The 20,857-nt window shown below is 41.7% G+C and overlaps 1 protein-coding gene across 1 annotated transcript in view; it reads right to left on the bottom strand.

Moving 5' to 3' along the window:
• Positions 1-1,831: 1,831 nt before the first annotated feature.
• LOC142381911 (NMDA receptor synaptonuclear signaling and neuronal migration factor-like) overlaps positions 1,832-20,857 on the bottom strand; it is a 71,132-nt gene continuing 52,106 nt past the window's right edge. The window contains exons 15-16 of the mRNA XM_075467207.1: positions 13,680-13,755; positions 1,832-8,135 (exon numbers count right to left, since the gene is read on the bottom strand). Coding sequence (XP_075323322.1) covers positions 8,038-8,135; positions 13,680-13,755 — 174 coding nt within the window. The 3' untranslated portion in view covers positions 1,832-8,037. The remainder of the gene's footprint in view (positions 8,136-13,679; positions 13,756-20,857) is intronic.

The following is a 20,857-nucleotide window of genomic DNA, read 5'->3' on the forward strand; positions in this document are numbered from 1 at the left end:
TTTCTGTAGTTCATTGTTGACCCTTAAAGGGATAGTTCGCCTCTTTTGACATGAAGCTGTATGACATCCCATACTAGCAATATCATTTATTAAATTTGACTTAACCTCTGCTGCGTCCTGTGAGCCGAGGTCAAGCCTCGTTTTGGCGTTGACAAAAGTAGGGATACGAAGGGAGAGAAAATAGCGCCAAGCGATTGTGAGGTCTGACTTTTTCCTGGAGAACGATTTTGTGAAGCAAATGTATTACTCTTTTGAACGCGTATTGTTTTGAGAAGCGAAACGCTTTATTTTTTAAAGCCCAGCCAACTAGCCGGACTACCTTCATCAACACCAAAACGAGGCTGGAACTCGGCTCACAGGACGCAGCAGGGGGTAAGAAAATGTTCATAAATAATATTTCTAGTATGGAATGTCATACAGCTTCATGTCAAAAGAGGCGAACTATCCCTTTAAGTAGACTGTACTTGTGTAGCGCTTTTGCTAATCTAGCTAACCACTCACGGCGCTTTCACACTACATCCCACTTTCATCCGTTCATACAGCACGTTTAAGTTCACACGCAGGCTTTTTTTCACACACCGATGGAACGTGGGGTTCGGTGTCTTGCCCAATGACGCTTCGATATGTGACCCGGAGAAGCCACGAGTCAAACCACCTTCCAGTTGTTAGGTGACTGCTCTTACTCCTCAGCGACAATCTCTGAATGTCTTTATTTGCATTGAACTGCATATGTTTATTTGAGCCTGAATCAGCTTTAAGTGAAATGAGATCTGGCTGCATGTTCCTGCACTAATCTGCATTCTGTAGAGGGACCAGTAAAACATCTATCATTTAATGTAATCCACTGCTTGAGCAGTCAGGGGCGATTTAAACACAACCTGCACACCAACACAGTGCAGCAGCATCGTGAACCCGCACATTTTTAGCTGAAGCTACATTATATACATATGCTTATCATATGTGCAAATACCGGAGGTGATACACACATTCATTTATTCATTAATTCGTTGAGATGAGATTACGTATTAGTTATGCATTTTTAATGTGCAAGATGTTTAAAACATCAAACTAAAATTCAGCGGAACCATTAACAACAAGTCCTGTAACTCCTGAATTTATTCATACCACTCAATATTCCTCATTATTGCGAAGCAAAAGAATAATTTAAGAGGAAAATCGTTCATTCATTTCGTCAATAATGGAGACGTGGAACCAGAAAAAGTGAACAAGGTGTTGCTTTGTTATTTTTATGGTTTTAGAAAAGGAAAGTACTTGTTCATATGAAAATTTAGTAAAGAATAAAACGATTGGTTGCCCCATTACAGATGTGCTTCAGACTGATTCACACTCCTCTGTGCGAGAGATACGGCCTTCATTTTCCCAGAACATCAAGCCTTAATGCAGATGGTGTCATTACATTGCTATCAAAATATGCAATCAACATATTTCCATTACCATAAGCAACAAATTGCCGACTAAAGGTTATGAAAATCTGAGGAAAAAGGACAAAAAAAACTATGGCTTTTTCATTTACTGGGACTCGGATGAAGACGCTGTTTTACTGTTTCTGCTGTGTTACAACCTTTAACACGATTCTCAGTCAGTGATAGGACCAGGAAACAAGTTGTGCAGAGCTACCATTTACTGGAAAAGATGCTTCAAAAGCATTCCCGGCACTGTGCGACCCATTTCTTTGCTCTTTGCACGGATCCATTAAGCTGCTATTTTCTATTAAAGTTCCATCTGTAATAAATAATGTAATAGTAGAAGAAGCTAGGGAAAGTTACCCAAACACAGTATACAGTTGACTTTTATTAGTATAAAATCACCAGATATACATTAATGCTAATCTCTATCATTCCTTTCATAATACCAATACACATTAATTATATTGCCTTATTGCAACACAGATCACTCCACTAGTCCCTACAGCTCTGTCAGTTCCTACTACATTAGTCAAAGCTGTTCCAAAAGGTTATGCTCAGTTAGAAGTTGATGCAAATTGAACCAGACATTACATAAACACGTTATTTTTTCCACACTTCCCAAAATACAACTACAGCCCCACTGGAAGTTTGGGGGCTATCAAAGCAGCATCAATCCATCAGCCTCCTCAAATCCAATCAGGCTCCCATCTGAGCCCTGGCAATCTTCATGGGAAACGGCAAGAAGCAGCAGGGAGGACGCAGCCATGTTTATTAATAATTCGAGCTGTCGGTTAATAATTTGAACGCAGTTTCATTTGGGGAACAATGGGAGAGGGGAGGTCAGGATCAGCCTCTTGATTTGGGTAATTATGTTCCCCCTGAAATGGAAATAGCTGCATCGGTGAACCAGCATGACAAACCAAACTGTGTGTGGCACTCACTCGGTCAGCTCTGAAGGAATTAATCTATGCTAATAAGAATACAGAATCTCATTTATCTCTTGTCCTCTATTCCAATGCTGCCTGCACCCGTGAATGATTGCCAAGTCTCTCCCTGCAGGACTCCCCGCATGGCTCCTTTAAACAAACATTACCGAAGGGAAGAACTTCATTCTCTGTCATTCAATGCCCACAATTTTTTTTTTTTTATTTATTTTAGTATTATTATTGTTTTAAATTATATCGCTGTTTTATGTCTTTTAATTTATTCTTTTATTTAATCATTTTAATTTTTTGTTTTTATTTTTCTGTACAGCACTTTGGTCAACTGAGGTTGCTGTAAAGTGCTTTATAAATAAAATTGGATTGGACATGGACAGTCGTTTTTTTCTTTTATCTAATTTCTTTTAAGTCTACACTCTCAGAAAATAAAGTACAGAATTGTACCTTTAGGGGTACGATGGCTTGTCACTGGGGAAGTACCCTCAGAAGGCACAGTTTTGTACCCTTGTGGTTTGTACCTTACAGAGACCAATCTTGTACCTCTGGTGGCAATTTTGTACCCTTATACTGAAGTAGCCTAACACAGACTGTCTATTATACCCCAGCATGTAGAAAAAAAGGTACATATATGTACCTTTTACCACTTGAGTACATATAGGTACCTTTTGGACCCTCAAAAAGGTACATTTAGGTACCTTTAGGTCCAATAATTAACCCTAGGGGGTACATCAGTATAGATTGTACCTCAGGGGAGAAAAAAGGACTCGTACTGTACCCCTATTTCTGAGAGTGTACATCCAATCAAATGACTGTTTTCTGCCAGAAGGCACCCTCAGTTTTACAATATTTAAGCTTCCTCTTGGTTTTCAACCCCAAACATTTGCATGTTTCTGGAAAAAAAAAGTCTAATAAGCCCATTGTAGCCGCCTTCTGCTTCATGGATCAAGAAAGTGATAACTACTCCCAAACCACTCACCCTTCATGCTAATGTTACCAAATAAGCTGTAAACGCTGTGAGAGCTCATTTCATCAAGCAGCAGCGAATCAGAAAACACTCTGTGGCTGATAGAAAACCGTCAAAGTGGCGTTTGAGTTACACTTCACTCAGGTGGCCACTTTGGGATTGAGAGAACCTCCGCAATATCAACTTCACAGGCGACCGGGTAGAAAAGCACATCAGCTATTTTTTTTAGGCCATTTGCAAGAACTGCAAACTGATAAAAGTGAAGAGTTTCTTTGCAGTCATCAATTAAGTTGATCGTTTTGTCTGGCATGAATCTAAAAATCTGACACTTTATGATCGAGCACAAGCAAATAAAATGCAACTTTTAAGAGTGGATTCTTTATAATGAAAGCGGCAGGAGCATCTAATAAAGAACTACATCTAAAAAAGGTGCGTTTCTGATCACATTTAACCGGAACCTCAGCTTACAAACACTTTGTACATATATTTTTACATTTTTTACTTTATTTTATTATTATTATATTTTTTTTTTCATGGCACCAAACAGACCAGGCCAAATTCCTCGTGATGTAAAAATTACTTGGCAATAAAACCTTTTCTGATTCTGATTCTGTGGAAATTCTCCTTTTTTCTTGGTGCTGGTGCACATTTAAAGTGTAATTTAGCTTGTAATTAAACTCAGTTCCAAGCATTGAGCAGGAATTATGCTCTGGGTTCTGACCTTTACTTAAATACACAGCAGAGGAGAGACTGATTGAGCTGCAACGCTGCAGCAGAACATCAAGGAGCCATGCGGTGAGCACACTGCAGCCTACGCTGTCAGGTTATCTCCATAACTACAGCTTTGTATATCAATGAGCAATAAAATCTAAAGACATTACACACTAATACAATACTTTGAACAATGATTCCTATCATGTACATGAAAAATATTCAGATTGAAATAATCATACAGAGATGTTCTAAGACTGCATATTGCTACACAGGAAAAAAAACCTTTGACAGCAAGTGATGTTTAAACAAACAACATAAAGGAAAAGCATACATGTACAACACTTAATTAATTCAGATACGCCTTGAGGTCACTAAGCAGAAAAGACAGCAGAGATCTCACAAGATTGATTTAGAGCAGTGATACATCAATGAAGAAAAATGCGTAATACAGCATATTAATCGAGATTAACAGATAAAACTGGAGTTGGAGGAAGATGGGAGTTGAGAGAACAGGTAGATTTATTCTTCTAAGATACATTACAGTTAAGGTAGCCGCCTCACCTAGAAAGCATTGGACACTTTAAGTTATGCCATATGGATTATTTCAGCTTTACATTGTGTCGGGATCATTATTTTTGTTCACAATGACCTGTTGATTCATGTAAAGTCTGATTAATTATGTTATAATGACACGGTGATATGCAACACCATTAGTCGGTCATTAAAAATAAACATAAGGCTAGTGTATTCCAATTGAAAGAAAATACTCAACTTGTGCATCCAATAATTAGGAAATCTGGATCTCAAAATTAAGATACTTAGTCTGTCATCTCAATATTTGAAGATAATCTACAATAGGCTTATTTCAGAGCAGATAAAATAGGCTTTGGAGGATTATTCAGTTATTTGGGCTACACTTTAAAGGGTCATTTCCACCAATAAAAATTTGAAATTCGACATTGGGTAAAAGCGTCAGGTGAATGTTGTGCTCTCAGAACAACAGGAAGTCAATTTTAGTGTGAATATTAAGAGTCATGACACAATGAAGACATGACACACTCACTCTTTCTACGGTTATTATGGCTGATATCGAACAGGAACAAATACTCCTAAATCAATGTCAAAATGTACCTCATGTTTTTGTCAAGGAAAGGTTTACATCTGTACACAAGCGACTACGTTTGAAGGTTTATTAATGACTAATAAACTGACATAAATATCCCCTATCGGGTCAAACCACGGAGAAATTCAAAGCTCATTAACAAAGGCGTTGACAGTGATGATTAATAACTGACTCGACTGTTTCCTGATATTGTATTCATCACAAAATAAATTAAAAAGAATGAGACGGTATTTGTTGTCTTGGTAATTCAGTGCATTCTTTACAGAAAACCTTTCAAAGCAGAGGAAACAAAAAATGACCAGACTCTCGGAACTGGTGTCAATTGATGAAATAGTCTCATTGCAGAAAAAACATTTTTTTAAAAAAGCTTATGTGTGCCTCATCCAGTTAAAAGACTTCAGTCTGAAAAATCCCTTCAGCCATATTGGCTGAAACACACAAATAAGTCATTTAACACGTTTCCCGCCATAACCGTGACTGCTAAAAAGCAGTTACACCCTTAAACATACTGTGAAGACTGTTACTAACATCTCTAATATTTACATTCTCACTGGCTTTATGGAGATATTTCACACGTGATAACGCTCTCGTGGACGCATTAAGATGAAAAGTGTTGGCATCTGAGTCCTTTGTGCATGTGCTGCAAGCTAAGAGCTACTCCAAATGCTCAAATGCCACAAAAATTTCTTTCAGCTCAGCTGACCTTCATGGATCAGCACATGACAGGATGTGAATAAGCTGTAAAAGGGACCAGTCACCCATGACCACAACACTAACCATTATCATGTGCTGGAAAGCCCAGGTATAAAGTAAGGAAGCATACATGGATTACACATGTCGTGTTATTTTACTCTATAAAAATCCTATTTTAATCTAAATAGCGATCTTCATTCCACAGTGCTCCCCTACATGGAAGAAATGAGAGGTTATAAAAAATATCCTTGTCCTTATCTTGTCTTTGTGAGGACATTTTGGTCTGAAACTGCAAACACTGCAGACAGGAGGGAGCGAGCATATAATGGAGGACATGGCCACTTCAGCTAAAGCTTGAAATTAAGCAACGTAAATGTCTCTCATTCTATCTGACTCTGCTTATTCAGTACCAACACCAGCAGTTTAAACTCTTAAGTTTTAAAGCAGCACTCTCCAACTAAAGTCTGCTTTGTTTTTACTTCTAGATCAAAGTTTCTTTCTGCCACAGCTAATTGTGTGTGAGTATGGGGTAAGTCAATATTTCAGCTGATGAAGATCAGTTCGTCTGTTACAAATGGTGCTTCCCAGCCTGTAAAAACCACTGTAAAGTGTGTACTGTAGCTGATGATGTCACCAGGGTTACTCAGCTCTGGCTTTATCAATTCATTTAATTATTCATACACAAATCCTGTGCGACAAAAATTTAAGTTCTAAGTTTGCTTTCTTGCTTAAACGCCCCAATGTTAGGCAAGTGTAACACTAAAGTGTGCTTTTAAATTCTGTTAAATTTAAGTTAACAAAGCACATCTCTTCTCAGCTCTACCAGCGGTTTTATTATTCAAAGGACAGTAGAGGGAGGAGAAACTGAAGGAGCACAAAGGAAAGTATTGCCCCTACCGCTCCACTGCTACTCTGTGGTTCAATTTAAGTCTTGAATAAGAAAGTCTACAAAGATATGAGTAAATTGTGAAAATAAACTTGACATCCGATGTATATGTATGTTGTCTAAATCCTATAAAGTCACTGTAAAGAGTTTGGCGGCACAGATTCCACCTTAAATCCCTTTACAGGGTAGCTATGCGAATAAGTCTCAAACCAACACATGCGACACAAACACAGAGGTACTAATAAAGGCACCTGAAAAACCAACAGCTCGAGAAAGAAAAGCTAAAGCTGTCTCAGTGGCCTCCAGTGTAATGCTGTGGTGACATGAACCATGCATGGATGCATCTACATGTTGCGCTACTGCTAACTTGATAGACTATGAAAAAAACAGTATAGCTCCATTCTTCACACTCAGGTAAAGACATCCAAGGCAGTCCTAATGTTCCACTGAAAATCTCTCTGTGTGGAGTATGAAGGCCTTCAGTTCTAATCTACAGTATGTTGTACAACGAGTACAATTCTAAGTAGAAAACAAGGAATTTGACCTGAGTTAATACAACAGTATGTACAAAATACTAATACATTAATCTGAAGTCTTAAAAAAAAAAATCTGTTAAATAAATAACTGTCATCATTTTAATACGACTAAATAGATTCCTTTAACGTGATAGCAGAGATGTTGAAAACCTATTTTCTAATGTTTCATTAGTTTGTTTATTTACATATAAGCTCTACTTCCTTTGCAAGTAACTTCCACACCTGATAAAGAATATAGTTCCGTCCTTATAAGCCTCCATCTTAAAAGAACAGATAGGTCGGCTATAGGCAAGGCAAAAAAAGCTAAAAGTCTTTCTCCAAAGTTGACGAGGAGTTCTTTCTTTTCCCTTCTGCCGCTCTTGTACCTAACATCCTCCTTCAGCTCAAAAATCTAACACCAGTCAGCATCTCTGACACATTTAGGCTAGGATGATGAGTACTTTACTTCCCTTTTTTCTTGTCCCCTTCTTTCTCTTTTCTCTGACAGATAGGCAGAAAGTGAAAATGGGTAAGGGTGACAAAGTACACCGCTGGGTGATAAAGCAGGTCAAAATCCTGCTGCTTCAAAAAAGGTGAAATAAATAAAAGATCCTGAGCCAACCCTGCTGCTGCTGCTCCAGCTCTGCCACAGAACCAGAGTCTGGGAGCCACTCAGGAAGGGAGGACCCCTTGATCCAAACACCGCGTCTCCACGCAACAGTAGAATCAGACTTGAGATAACCGGCCGAGAAACCACCAGAAAATCGGGCAATGTCACAAGAGGTCGTCATAGTCCAGCATCTTGGAGTGTTGGCGGCTTTTCCAAAGGCGAAATAGACGGAAGTCAAAGTACATCTCGATCATCTCTTTGCCTGCAACGAGATAACAACAGGAAGAAGACAAGGTTACAACAGGAAGAAGACGAGGTTACATTACATTACATTACATTACGGTCATTTTGCAGACGCTTTTATCCAAAGCGACTTACAATAAGTGTGTTCCACATCGGTAGGCAAAAGAACTTCAGGTCACAAGAAATCATAAGTGCATTTCCTTCCAAAACCAAACAGCTAAGAGCATAATTAGTACTAGAGTAAGTGCAGTAAGTTAGGTACCTAGACAAATGGGAAGACAATTTAGAAAACAAAGACAATTTGGGAAACAAATAAGTGCGTAAGGAGCTAGGACGAAACAGGTGATGTCCTAAGAGGGCGGATCAGGGTAGTGTTTCCTGAAGGGATGAGTTTTCAGCCTGCGGCGAAAGATGGGCAGCGACTCAGCTGTCCTGACATCAGTCAGGAGATGGTTCCACCATCGGGGCGCCAGAACAGAGCTTGTGACCTTGTCGATGGTGGACAGGGACCGCTGAGTGACGGGGCAGCCAGGCGCCTGGAGGCCACAGAGCGAATTGGTGGGGGGGTGTAGGGCTTGACCATAGCCTGGAGGTATGAAGGAGCTGTTCCTTCCACTGCCCTGTAGGCGAGCACCAGAGTCTTAAACTGGATGCTGCAGCTACAGGGAGCCAGTGTAGAGAGCGGAGAAGGGGAGGGGTGTGGGAGAACTTGGGGAGGTTGAACACCAGACGAGCAGTAGCTTTCTGAACCAGCTCCAAAGGTCTGATGGCAGAAGCCGGGGCCCCAGCAAGGAGGGAGTTGCAGTAGTCCAGGCGGGAGATGACCAGAGCCTGGATGAGCACCTGCGCTGCCTTGTCGGTGAGGAAGGGGCAAATTCTCCGGATGTTATAGAGGAGGAATCGGCAGGAACGGGTCAATGATGCGATGTTTGGCGAAAACGACAGTTGGTCGTCCAGGGTCATACCCAGATTCCTCACGGTCCGGGTTGATGTCACCACAGAGTCATCCATGGTGATGGCCAGATCTCTGAACGGGCAGCCCTTCCCCGGGAGAAACACCAGCTCAGTCTTGTCCAGGTTGAGCTTAAGGTGGTGTATCGACATCCACCCCGAGATGTCTGCCAGGCACGCAGCAATGCGTGCCTCCACTTGGGTGACAGAATCAGCTGGGTGTCATCTGCATAGCAGTGGTAGGAAAAGTTATGGGAGTGGATGACAGAACCAAGAGATGATGTGTAGAGGGAGAAAAGACGACCCAAGACCGAACCTTGGGGAACCCCAGTGGTGAGCCTACATGGCTTCGACACAGACCCTCTCAGTGTTACAACAGGAAGACGACGAGGTTACAACAGGAAGACGACGAGGTTACAGCAGGAAGACGACGAGGTTAAAACAGGAAGAAGACGAGGTTACAACAGGAAGAAGACGAGGTTACAACAGGAAGAAGACGAAGTTACAACAGGAAGAAGACGAGGTTACAACAGGAAGAAGACGAAGTTACAACAGGAAGAAGACGAGGTTACAACAGGAAGAAGACGAAGTTACAACAGGAAGAAGACGAGGTTACAACAGGAAGAAGACGAAGTTACAACAGGAAGACGATGAGGTTACAACAGGAAGAAGACAAGGTTACAACATGAAGTAGACGAGGTTACAACAGGAAGACGACGAGGTTAAAACAGGAAGAAGACGAGGTTACAACAGGAAGAAGACGAGGTTACAACAGGAAGAAGACGAGGTTACAACAGGAAGAAGACGAGGTTACAACAGGAAGAAGACGAAGTTACAACAGGAAGACGATGAGGTTACAACAGGAAGAAGACAAGGTTACAACATGAAGTAGACGAGGTTACAACAGGAAGACGACGAGGTTAAAACAGGAAGAAGACGAGGTTACAACAGAAAGAAGACGAGGTTAAAACAGGAAGACGATGAGGTTACAACAGGAAGACGACGAAGTTAAAACAGGAAGAAGACGAGGTTACAACAGAAAGAAGACGAAGTTACAACAGGAAGACGATGAGGTTACAACAGGAAGAAGACAAGGTTACAACATGAAGTAGACGAGGTTACAACAGGAAGACGACGAGGTTAAAACAGGAAGACGATGAGGTTACAACAGGAAGAAGACGAGGTTACAACAGAAAGAAGACGAGGTTAAAACAGGAAGACGATGAGGTTACAACAGGAAGACGACGAGGTTAAAACAGGAAGAAGACGAGGTTACAACAGAAAGAAGACGAAGTTACAACAGGAAGACGATGAGGTTACAACAGGAAGAAGACAAGGTTACAACATGAAGTAGACGAGGTTACAACAGGAAGAAGACGAGGTTACAACAGGAAGAAGACGAGGTTAAAACAGGAAGAAGACGAGGTTACAACAGGAAGAAGACGAGGTTACAACAGGAAGAAGACGAAGTTACAACAGGAAGACGATGAGGTTACAACAGGAAGAAGACGAGGTTAAAACAGGAAGAAGACGAGGTTACAACAGGAAGAAGACGAGGTTACAACAGAAAGAAGATGAAGTTACAACAGGAAGACGATGAGGTTACAACAAGAAGAAGACAAGGTTACAACATGAAGTAGACGAGGTTACAACAGGAAGTAGACGAGGTTACAACAGGAAGACAACGAGGTTACAACAGGAAGAAGACGAGGTTAAAACAGGAAGAAGACGAGGTTAAAACAGGAAGAAGACGAGGTTACAACATGAAGAAGACGAGGTTACAACAGGAAGAAGACGAGGTTACAACAGGAAGACGACGAGGTTAAAACAGGAAGAAGACGAGGTTACAACAGGAAGTAGACGAGGTTACAACAGGAAGAAGACGAGGTTACAACAGGAAGACGACGAGGTTAAAACAGGAAGACGACGAGGTTAAAACAGGAAGAAGACGAGGTTACAACAAGAAGTAGACGAGGTTAAAACAGGAAGAAGACGAGGTTACAACAGGAAGTAGACGAGGTTACAACAGGAAGACGACGAGGTTAAAACAGGAAGAAGACGAGGTTAAAACAGGAAGACGACGAGGTTAAAACAGGAAGAAGACGAGGTTACAACAAGAAGTAGACGAGGTTAAAACAGGAAGAAGACGAGGTTACAACAGGAAGTAGACGAGGTTACAACAGGAAGACGACGAGGTTAAAACAGGAAGAAGACGAGGTTACAACAGGAAGTAGACGAGGTTACAACAGGAAGAAGACGAGGTTACAACAGGAAGACGACGAGGATAAAACAGGAAGAAGACGAGGTTAAAACAGGAAGACGACGAGGTTAAAACAGGAAGAAGACGAGGTTACAACAGGAAGAAGACGAGGTTACAACAGGAAGAAGACAAGGTTACAACAGGAAGAAGACGAGGTTACAACAGGAAGTAGACGAGGTTACAACAGGAAGAAGACAAGGTTACAACAGGAAGAAGACGAGGTTACAACAGGAAGACGACGAGGATAAAACAGGAAGAAGACGAGGTTACAACAGGAAGTAGACGAGGTTAAAACAGGAAGAAGACGAGGTTACAACAGGAAGAAGACGAGGTTACAACAAGAAGTAGACGAGGTTACAACAGGAAGAAGACGAGGTTACAACAGGAAGAAGACGAGGTCACAACAGGAAGAAGACGAGGTTACAACACGAAGTAGACAAGGTTACAACAGGAAAAAGACAAGGTTACAACAGGAAGTAGACGAGGTTACAACAGGAAGAAGACGAGGTTACAACAGGAAGAAGACGAGGTCACAACAGGAAGAAGACGAGGTTACAACACGAAGTAGACAAGGTTACAACAGGAAAAAGACAAGGTTACAACAGGAAGTAGACGAGGTTACAACTGGAAGACGACACGGTTACAACAGTGCACACTTGTGGGAAAACGTGAGCTCACCTAGCATAACCACCAATAATTCGGACATCCATTAGATCATAGCCTTCTTCGCCTGCTTCATTATTAGTTTGCTACATTTACTGTAGAGCCACATGAGGTCTTTTGTATATTGTTGGTTACTGACCAAAGATCACACATTGAGATGTTTCATTGCGATTATTTGGCCTTTTATGCAGCAGTTGGTTACCTTCTAATTCAGCAGAGACATAAAATGGGCCTAGAAAAGCAAAGTACCTTTCCAATGGATTGGATTTCATTTCTATTATCAGCAGCTGGTGGTGCTACAGGCTATGCTTGTGGTTGTAAATAAATAGCAGAAGCAGTTATCCTCCAAAGGAATAAACTTTCCCTATGTGGGAAAAGGTCAGTCAGTTGAGTTGTTTGGTGACCAGACTGGAAACAGCTGATGAGTCACATTATTCTAATCTTTGACATGTCAGACCTGATTTGCAAAGTTGTTTCCATACCTTCAAATGTGTTGAAAGTATGGAGACCTTTATTATAAGGCTGACACAGCACACATAGTGATGCACATGAAATCCGGCTGATGGTAGTTTATTTAATCACTGTCAAAGTATTGACGAATGACAGTCATTTCAAGAGATTTGCTGGCAATAATGTGATTGGGTCAGAAGGATCTGGGTCAGAGAGATGCTGTCTTGGACTTTGTGTCATCAGTAATGAGCTGTTCACATACTACACATTATATGAAGGGGCTGTATGTAAGACAAAGACATGTCTGCAGCAGATGGTGCAGCCTTTGTGCCGTTCTCACAGCCAGATCTTTAGTTTAAAGTCTGGTAAATATCCAAATCAGGCTGCGTGTAAATAAAGCATCTCGTTCTCCAGAGACTGCACGGTGACTGTAACTGCTGATAAACGTTGCGGCTCAGTTTTCTTGGACACTGCTCATGATGTATTAGAAAATATAGCCAATACATCAACACTTTCTGCTATATTCATACAATAGAGTTCCTAGAACAGATCTCACATGGACATTTGTGAAGAAAACGTCTGAACTCGATTCTCTGGACATTTTCAAGTGTTCTTTCACAGAATTCAATAAATCTGTTTGGACTTTTTGTGTTGTTCATGAAAATGTAATGCCAGTATTTCCTTTTAAATATCTATAGCATGCCAGATGCCAGCAGCATGTTCCCCACAGCACAACAGAACCACATGATCCCCTCACAGTTGAACTGTTGGGCATCGACTAAGAGTTTGTAAGAGGTTTTTTTTCTTCCTTTTCTTGAGTCTCAGCAGAAAAACTGAAAGGGCTGAAAATGCCTCTGACAGCAACACAGGTTGTGTATCCATAAAGGTGGAGATGAAGCAGAGAGCAGTGGGTCAATATAAGCTGCGAGAACACGGAGATGGGTTAACGATGTTTTATCATAAAAATCAATTAGCAAGGCATCAATAGAAATCAGGAAAATGAGAATGCAGCAGAGCTTATACCTGCATGTATGCTCTCACCACCTAATGTGCTCTTTTCATCGCATGAGCAGCTATTACCGTTCCACATGAGGCCAATCGCACAAAATCAGTACAAGCACTGTACATATCTTTGCAATCACTAGACACAACTCTTTAACGGCATTGATAAGCAATAAACTGCATCTCACATGTCCCTGGAGTTAAAACCGCCCACAAATGTGCGTGCAGCGCTCTCACCTTGTGCCGACAGCTCGAGTGGGGACTTGAATTCAACACAGGAGGGTCTCATCAGCCTCTTCAGAGTCTGAATAAGCTGCAGGGAAAGAGACAGAGAGAAAGAAATAGAAAGATAACGTCAGGAATTGTAAACAAATAAAGCAGTGATGAGAGACTTTTTGTTGGTATCTGTCCATGCAGCACTGTAGCTGACTGCATCTGGAATGGAAAATCTGAGTACAAGCTCACATAAGCACAGAGCTCACCGCCACGTTGTCCTGTGACATTTCTAATAATGTTCTTTTGAAGAGAAATGCCTTACTGCTGACAAAAAGAGGTTGAAACATCAGCTCATTTCAGTTGTAAATACCAAGCTATAAATACCACAATTAAGAAACAATCCTAACCCTAATATATAGTTTGTGTTTGAATATTGGTCCCGCTTTGGATGTTAAAAACTCATTATGTTCTTTAAGATAGTTCTTTTGAAAAAAATGGAAAGTGGCCTTTCAGCAGCTGATATGGAAGTACCATATCTCTTCACTCCGACTGTTATGTTTCTGCACTTCTGAACTCTATACATCATACAAGCTTAGATGCAAGTAGAATGTAGAAAGTAGTATCACACTGGAAAAAATCTAAGTCTTACCAAGTATATTTGTCTTATTTCTAGTCAAAATATCTCATTACACTTAATATAAGACAAGACACAACTGCCTAGCAAGAACTATTTCAGACAGATATAGGGATTTGTTTGAAGACAATACATCTGGAATATCTTGTTAAATGAAAACGTCTTGAAAACAAATTGTTTTGAGTCATATCATATGAAACAATCTTTTTTTTTTACATTTGAAGAGGTTTTTAAGCTAATTTCAAGATCACTTTGATCTCAAAAGTCCTAAATATCACATCTTATTTCAAGAAATCTTGACAAGCCGATTTTCACTAGTTCTATGGTTTTCAACAATATTAAAAAAGGCACTGCTTGCTGAGAGTTGAAGCAAGCGACCTCCCAGCTCAAGCCACATCCAGAGCTAGCTCACAAGTTCCAGGCCAAAAACTCAACCTGTGTGGCCACCAGCTCAGCTCCAGCAGTTCCTGGGATTATGTTTATGCATTTTGCAGACGCTTTTATCCAAAGCGACTTACACTGGTAGGCAGGTAGGGTAAAGGCCTCGGTATGCTACTCCGTCGCTATCCGTCAATCTGACTCCGTGGTCACGCAGAGGCTATTGAACCTTTAAAAGTTCTCCGTCGGGATGTCGGATACGCAAGGCAGTTCACCTCCCGATCAGTAGGCGTCGCTACGTTAGACGACCTAATCTCGCGACGTCTATCGTGAAAGTCGTTGATTGATTGTTCACCTTCCGGCTCCGTTCCACTCCTCACAGTGAACGATGGCGAGCGTAAGAGAAAGACTGTTGTTGGAGTTGGAGCTTATTGATTTTGAAATGCAAATAATTTTGACCAAATGTTGACCGGCACACAGTAAACTCTTTCAAAAATGGCGGTGTTGTTGTTCTGAGAGGAAGGAGCTAAACCGGAAAAGTGATTCCGGAAATGATGTTGTTAGCCGACCAATCGCAACTCTTGCGGTCTCCATCTTCTCGACAGATAGATAGGAATGTTGGCCGACGCACGCAAGCGATGGAGGGCGTTTTCGGGAGTGTCTCCGTCGACGGAGAGGACATGGACTCCATGGCTCTCTCCGTAGCCTTTCCCGGACGACCATAAATCAGGCTTAAGGGGGTCTTGCCTAAGGACCCCTACTGGAGGTAGCACCTTTCATACAGGGGATTTGAACCCACACATGAAAGGTGGCAATCTTACCACTACACTATCCAGATTAGGATCTACGATGAGCTGGTTGTTCAACCAAGGGCTCACTCACTCAGATCGACAAGCTTGTGGCTCCTGAGGTCCTTGCATGTTCATCAAAGAGCTAGTTTGAGCATCTTCTGAGCAACTTTCTGGCTAGTTCTTGTGGTTTAGCTTGGGGCTTTCCAACTCTTGTCCAAGCAAACCAGAGATGGCAAGCTTCTCGACAAGCTCAGGACCCCCGCCGCTCACTTGGCTGGTGGATGCTATGACCGACTGGGAGTTTCTGGGTAATAAACTATCGCTAGGACGTTCAAACCTTGAGCGTCTTTGGAGTCCGATGTGTGTCAATGCCTGCCTGGCTGAAATGTTGGATTTTTAGCAAACTGTTACAAAACTACACAAGGAGGACAATCAAGGATATCATAATAATACTTTTGGGTCTGTTTTTCTTTCATTCTTTGTTTAATACTGATTTGACAAAGTCAAAAGAGTCTCTTTTCCCTCTGCTTTAGTCGGGACATTCTTAGGCCCGTTCGTGTAGAGTTCATGTAGAGTTCTGATGATGAACAGTTTATTCCAGTTGCAGTTGATTGTGCAAGTCAAAGAGCAGCTTTCGGTCTGTGCATGTGCTTAATCCACTGCAAAAGTTTAAAAACAGCAACTTCTTTGCGATTTTAGTTCTAAGGAACCTACATCTGTTCACCTGCTTCACCTCCACTCCACTGATGCAGACAGGGGTGTGTGTCTTTGTTCCCTGTTTTCTAAAATCAATGATCTGCTACCTGCTTTTGTCGTGCAGCAGGATGTTCTCTGAGCACCACGCCGTTAAGATTATCCCCAAAGAGAAGTTTCATCATTGTTTGCAGTCCAACTAATGATGCAAGTGCTGTCTGCAGTCTTCAATACTCAACCCGCTTCATGTCTATACAGAGTATACTGAGTAAACAGCAGCCGAACTGTGGATCTGTTCGTGAGGAAGTCCAATATCCAGTTTCAGAGTGAAGTACTCAAGTCCAGAGAGCCCAGTTTACCGTCATGGGGCAAATCGTTTGGCTGAATTCAAGAAACAGCATTCTGAGTTTGAGTTTTTGAGTTTTCTCAGTGTGCAAAGAAAGTGTGGAGAGGTGAGAATATAGTCTGGCTGCGGTTTCGTCTTTGAAGTATTGGAGAAACAGCTTCTCAAAGCATTTCAACATAATGGGGGCAAATGCCACAGGAAGAGTCATTCAGACTGGAGACTGCAAACTTTTTGAGTACAGGGAGACTGTTGTAGAATAGGTGGGAAAACTCTCTTGTGCTTTTGATGTGTTGAAGATATCAGCCAATACCAACAGCCAAAAAAAAAATGAGAGTATACGAAGGATTCATCATAGCATCATCATCAGTTCAAAGGGTTTTGGTCTACAGGTTGTTCAGATGGCCTTTAAAAGAATTGATCATGGAATTTGATTGACAGCAGCCCCTAAAATAGGATGAAGCGTATTCCTTTGCATTTAGCTTTTACTTTAAAAAAAAAAAAACAGACCCATCTGCTGCTCTCCTCCATTATCTGTCGCAGGTTTCCACAGCACATATGTGTGTCTGTGCAGCTGAAGGCCTGTCATATTGGATGATACTTGTGCCTTTGGCCCTGCCTGCACTTGTCTACCGCCTCCTCCTCTCTCTTGTTCCACGTCCTCCTCCTCCATGTCTCTCCTCTCATTCCCTGGGGTCTGGTCCGGAGCCAGCTGGTGTGCCACCACACACAGAGCCAAGCAGCCAAATGGTTTCATTTCGGGAAAGCTTCTCTGTGTATCCACCAATTCAAAGAGGAAAGGGTTAGGGAGTGCGACTGTTAGCTTCTCAGTTAAACTAGAATAAGATTTATTCATATTTTGGCCTGTGTTAAAGTTGCTTTATGACCATAACAGTCATTGGTTTACTTCAGGTCGACCTATGCAGAGTAAGTAATTTGTTCATACCCTTAAGTATGAGCCAAAATGACGTCCTCTAAACTATATAACACATATGAGCATTTCCAAATCAGAGCAAACATTTTTCTGAAATGTTGCCTTTTTTCAGCTGTAGAACTTCAAAGCTTTCAAGGAAACGTACTATGCACTGCCATCAGTGTTGAGACCTAAAGTTATGAGCACAGAAGATCTGGCAAATCAGAGAATGACAACAGGACATGTGAAAAGGGTTTGATATGCAGAGCCAACTGCTGCTACAAAAAAAAGCGACATTTTGACTATTAACCTTCCCAAAAACAATAATAATTTCAACAGACACTCTCACAAGGGCTGGATTGTTCTGGAGACCCGATTGGGTCATAGCTTCTTTGAAATGTTTAGGGACGTCGACGTGATGAGCACAGACCACACTGAGGCTGTGTTCGAAACTGCATACTACATACTACATACTTGCGTACTACGTACTTCCATACTGCATACTCATCAATCAGACAGTATGCAGAGCGTTTACCCACAATGCATTTCGCTCCTGCCCGAGCCGAAATCAGCTGGCCTGAAGCTGATTTCACTTAAGCTCTAAACTCTGTAAACTTTAGCAACATTTGAAACATTTTCAGGCGAGAAAGTAGTCGTTTAGATCCCCAACGTGTTGAAAACCTGACAAAATACCGGCTATTTACAATTTTGTTCCAACGAATTCGGCGCTACTAAAGCTAGCCGTAGTGAGCAACGCACTTCCAGTTATTTTCACAAAATAAAATACCTGTTGCCTTTTATCATAGGGAAAGCCATTACCATACAATTGTTGCTTTTGTTTTGAAAACAGAAAGTGAATACCCTCGTTGTAGCTAGCTTGAAACTGACGTTTTGACAGGAAACGACGATCGGTGACGTCACGTTACGTTGTATCTTGGGTAGTTTGAGTATGAGTAGTAACCTCATGATGCATACCCAACATTTCGGAGAATCTAGCATGCATCCTAGCCTGGCTGACGCGTCCACAATCTCGATGAGATAGTGGTCTGGGAACTAGGTGTGCGTTTTCTCATATTTGAGGCGTGGTTTACGAATGCCTAGAGCCGTTTTTTGGGCGCTACGAATGTCGATCAAATGACGTCAGGTTCTTCCCATGCTGCTTTGCGCGCGATTCATAGCCAATTGTATCACTTATACCAGATGACGACAGAAATTCGACGAGGAAGAAGAAAAAAATGGAAAATAAAAGTACACTTGTGCTCTAAGCTACTTAAATTTAACAAAGTAGGCCTATATGCTATATTCTACATGAATTTTTATGTTGTAGAGTTGTGAATTTATTTTAATAATGGAGAAATTGAGCAGCCTTGCTTTGTTGTCTACAGTAGTAGATCAGATCAACCCTCATCTTACTTTGAAGCTCCCGGCTCCCAGAAGTGACGTCAACGAAGCTTTAGCAGCAGAAAAGCTATCAGGCTTGTGTTGATGATAATAATAAACTCCTGGACTATGTACAAACTTCCAAATGCATCGTTTTGTGAGTACAGACCATATTTGTACAACTGTAGAAGTTTGGTGTCATGACATGTGATTCTAGTGTGGTAATTTTGGAGATACTGCCAGGGTCCGTTAGCGCTTGTACAAAGCTATTCGGGATAACTCGGTAACTCAGCTGATGTTCAGCCAATATCGGAAAAACTTCGGGTGGGCTACTTGGCTGGATGGCACGGTTCAAATGACCCTAGGGTGAATCTACTCCGAAACACTTTCTAAGGCTGCATTGAACGGTAACGTTGTGTCCGCTGTCTTGTTGGATTAACGCTCTACAAGCTTCGGTGTAGCGCATAGACGTCGTCATCGTCTTGCTGCCCCCCCGTTCTGTGATTGGTTCCCAAACTCTAGCAAAAATAAGGGCGGTGGTTTCCAGGCTGACTTTGCAGTGAGAATGAAATCGAGCGCAAAGCAGCATGGGAATTCCCAGGCTACATGCATCCGGGAACTTCTCACAAACTCAAACTCGCATACTAACTCAAAAAGTTAGTAGGGGTAGTAGGAGAAATATGCGGTTTCGAACACAGCCTGACAGTGGTCAGAACAGGATGATAGATTTACTGGAGTTTAATGATTTAAAAGAAAAGATAATCTCAGTAAAACCTAGCTCTGCTCATTTGCCTCAAAGAAAACTCTAATCTTTTTTTATACGCAGCCTGAAATGAAACTGAGTGCTGATGGGAACAAACACAACCTCTAGGCATTGACCTTTTAAGATGGCTGCTGACTGACAGCACAGCCCATGAAGCGAGTGGAGCACCTTCTGAAGGTAGCTGACGTTGTCAGTCTATTAATAGCGGCTCTCCAGCTGAGCCTACAGGAGCACACATAAGCAGCAGCGGGGGGAAAATTGTTAAATGCAGTGAATGAGCCCTCACTTGCTCGGCCTGTACCGAATCACCGCGGTCGAGATGCCAAATGTCACAGTGACTATCACAGTGTGCGTTTGCTGCTGGGTGTTTTTTAAACTGTGGGGATGCAGGCACCACACGGAAGCGAACACTTTTGTTTATGTGCTACAAGCAACATTTTAAAACATTGCATCATTTTCCATTTAACTCCAACACCTGGAGGCTATTACGGTAAAACAAATAAGAGCATGATGGAGATTGCTGGCAGGCCAGTTCACAACATTAGTGTCAGATAGTTGCAAGTATGCCATATTTCCAATGTGTGTTGCATGATTCGCCTCTTCAGCAGTGGTTTACCAGCACTCACCTGGGAAATTGGCACCATCAACTGTTCATCTAAATGGACCGGCTACAATACCCATCTAAGTGTTGGATGGAAAAAGAAAATTTTAAAGATGGTGGCATTTGAATATATTGCTCTCACCCAATGTAGCGTGAAGCATTGTAGATATTCAAGAGGATTTTGACATGGATATACGCAGATCTCAAGTGATCTAAATACCTTTCGAAGGACACCGACTGTCACCAAACTGTAACCGGTGAGTAGATGAACGTATTTTATGCCAGAAATAAGGTTCAGGTTTAAAAAACCGAACTTCCCCTTTAAGGTCAAGAGGTACATGCAGTTTTCATGAAATGGCCTTCACCCTTCATCTATTTCTTGTTGTTCTTCATCTCAAATTCAGACATCTTTTGTAAAGTGGGAAGAAAGAAGAGCCTTTTTTTCCACCATAATTAGTAGTATCGTGTGTGGGCATGTTCCAGGTACATATGCTCTGTCTGAGAGTCTGCACGTAGAAGTGTGCGTCAGCCTCTGTGGGGGTGGAAGGCTTGTGGCAGGAGTTCCAGAGGAGTGTGAAAGAAAACGTGTGAGCCTGTAATTGAAGCGAGAGCAAGCAGGTGCACGTGTGCAAAGCTTAATTGAGTAGGAGTCTATTTTTTCCCATCATTCCAAAGTGCTCTGTGTGTGTTCCCTGTTCTTCAT

The sequence above is a fragment of the Odontesthes bonariensis genome, chromosome 6 (genome assembly GCF_027942865.1).
Source record: "Odontesthes bonariensis isolate fOdoBon6 chromosome 6, fOdoBon6.hap1, whole genome shotgun sequence".
Lineage (NCBI taxonomy): Eukaryota > Metazoa > Chordata > Actinopteri > Atheriniformes > Atherinopsidae > Odontesthes > Odontesthes bonariensis.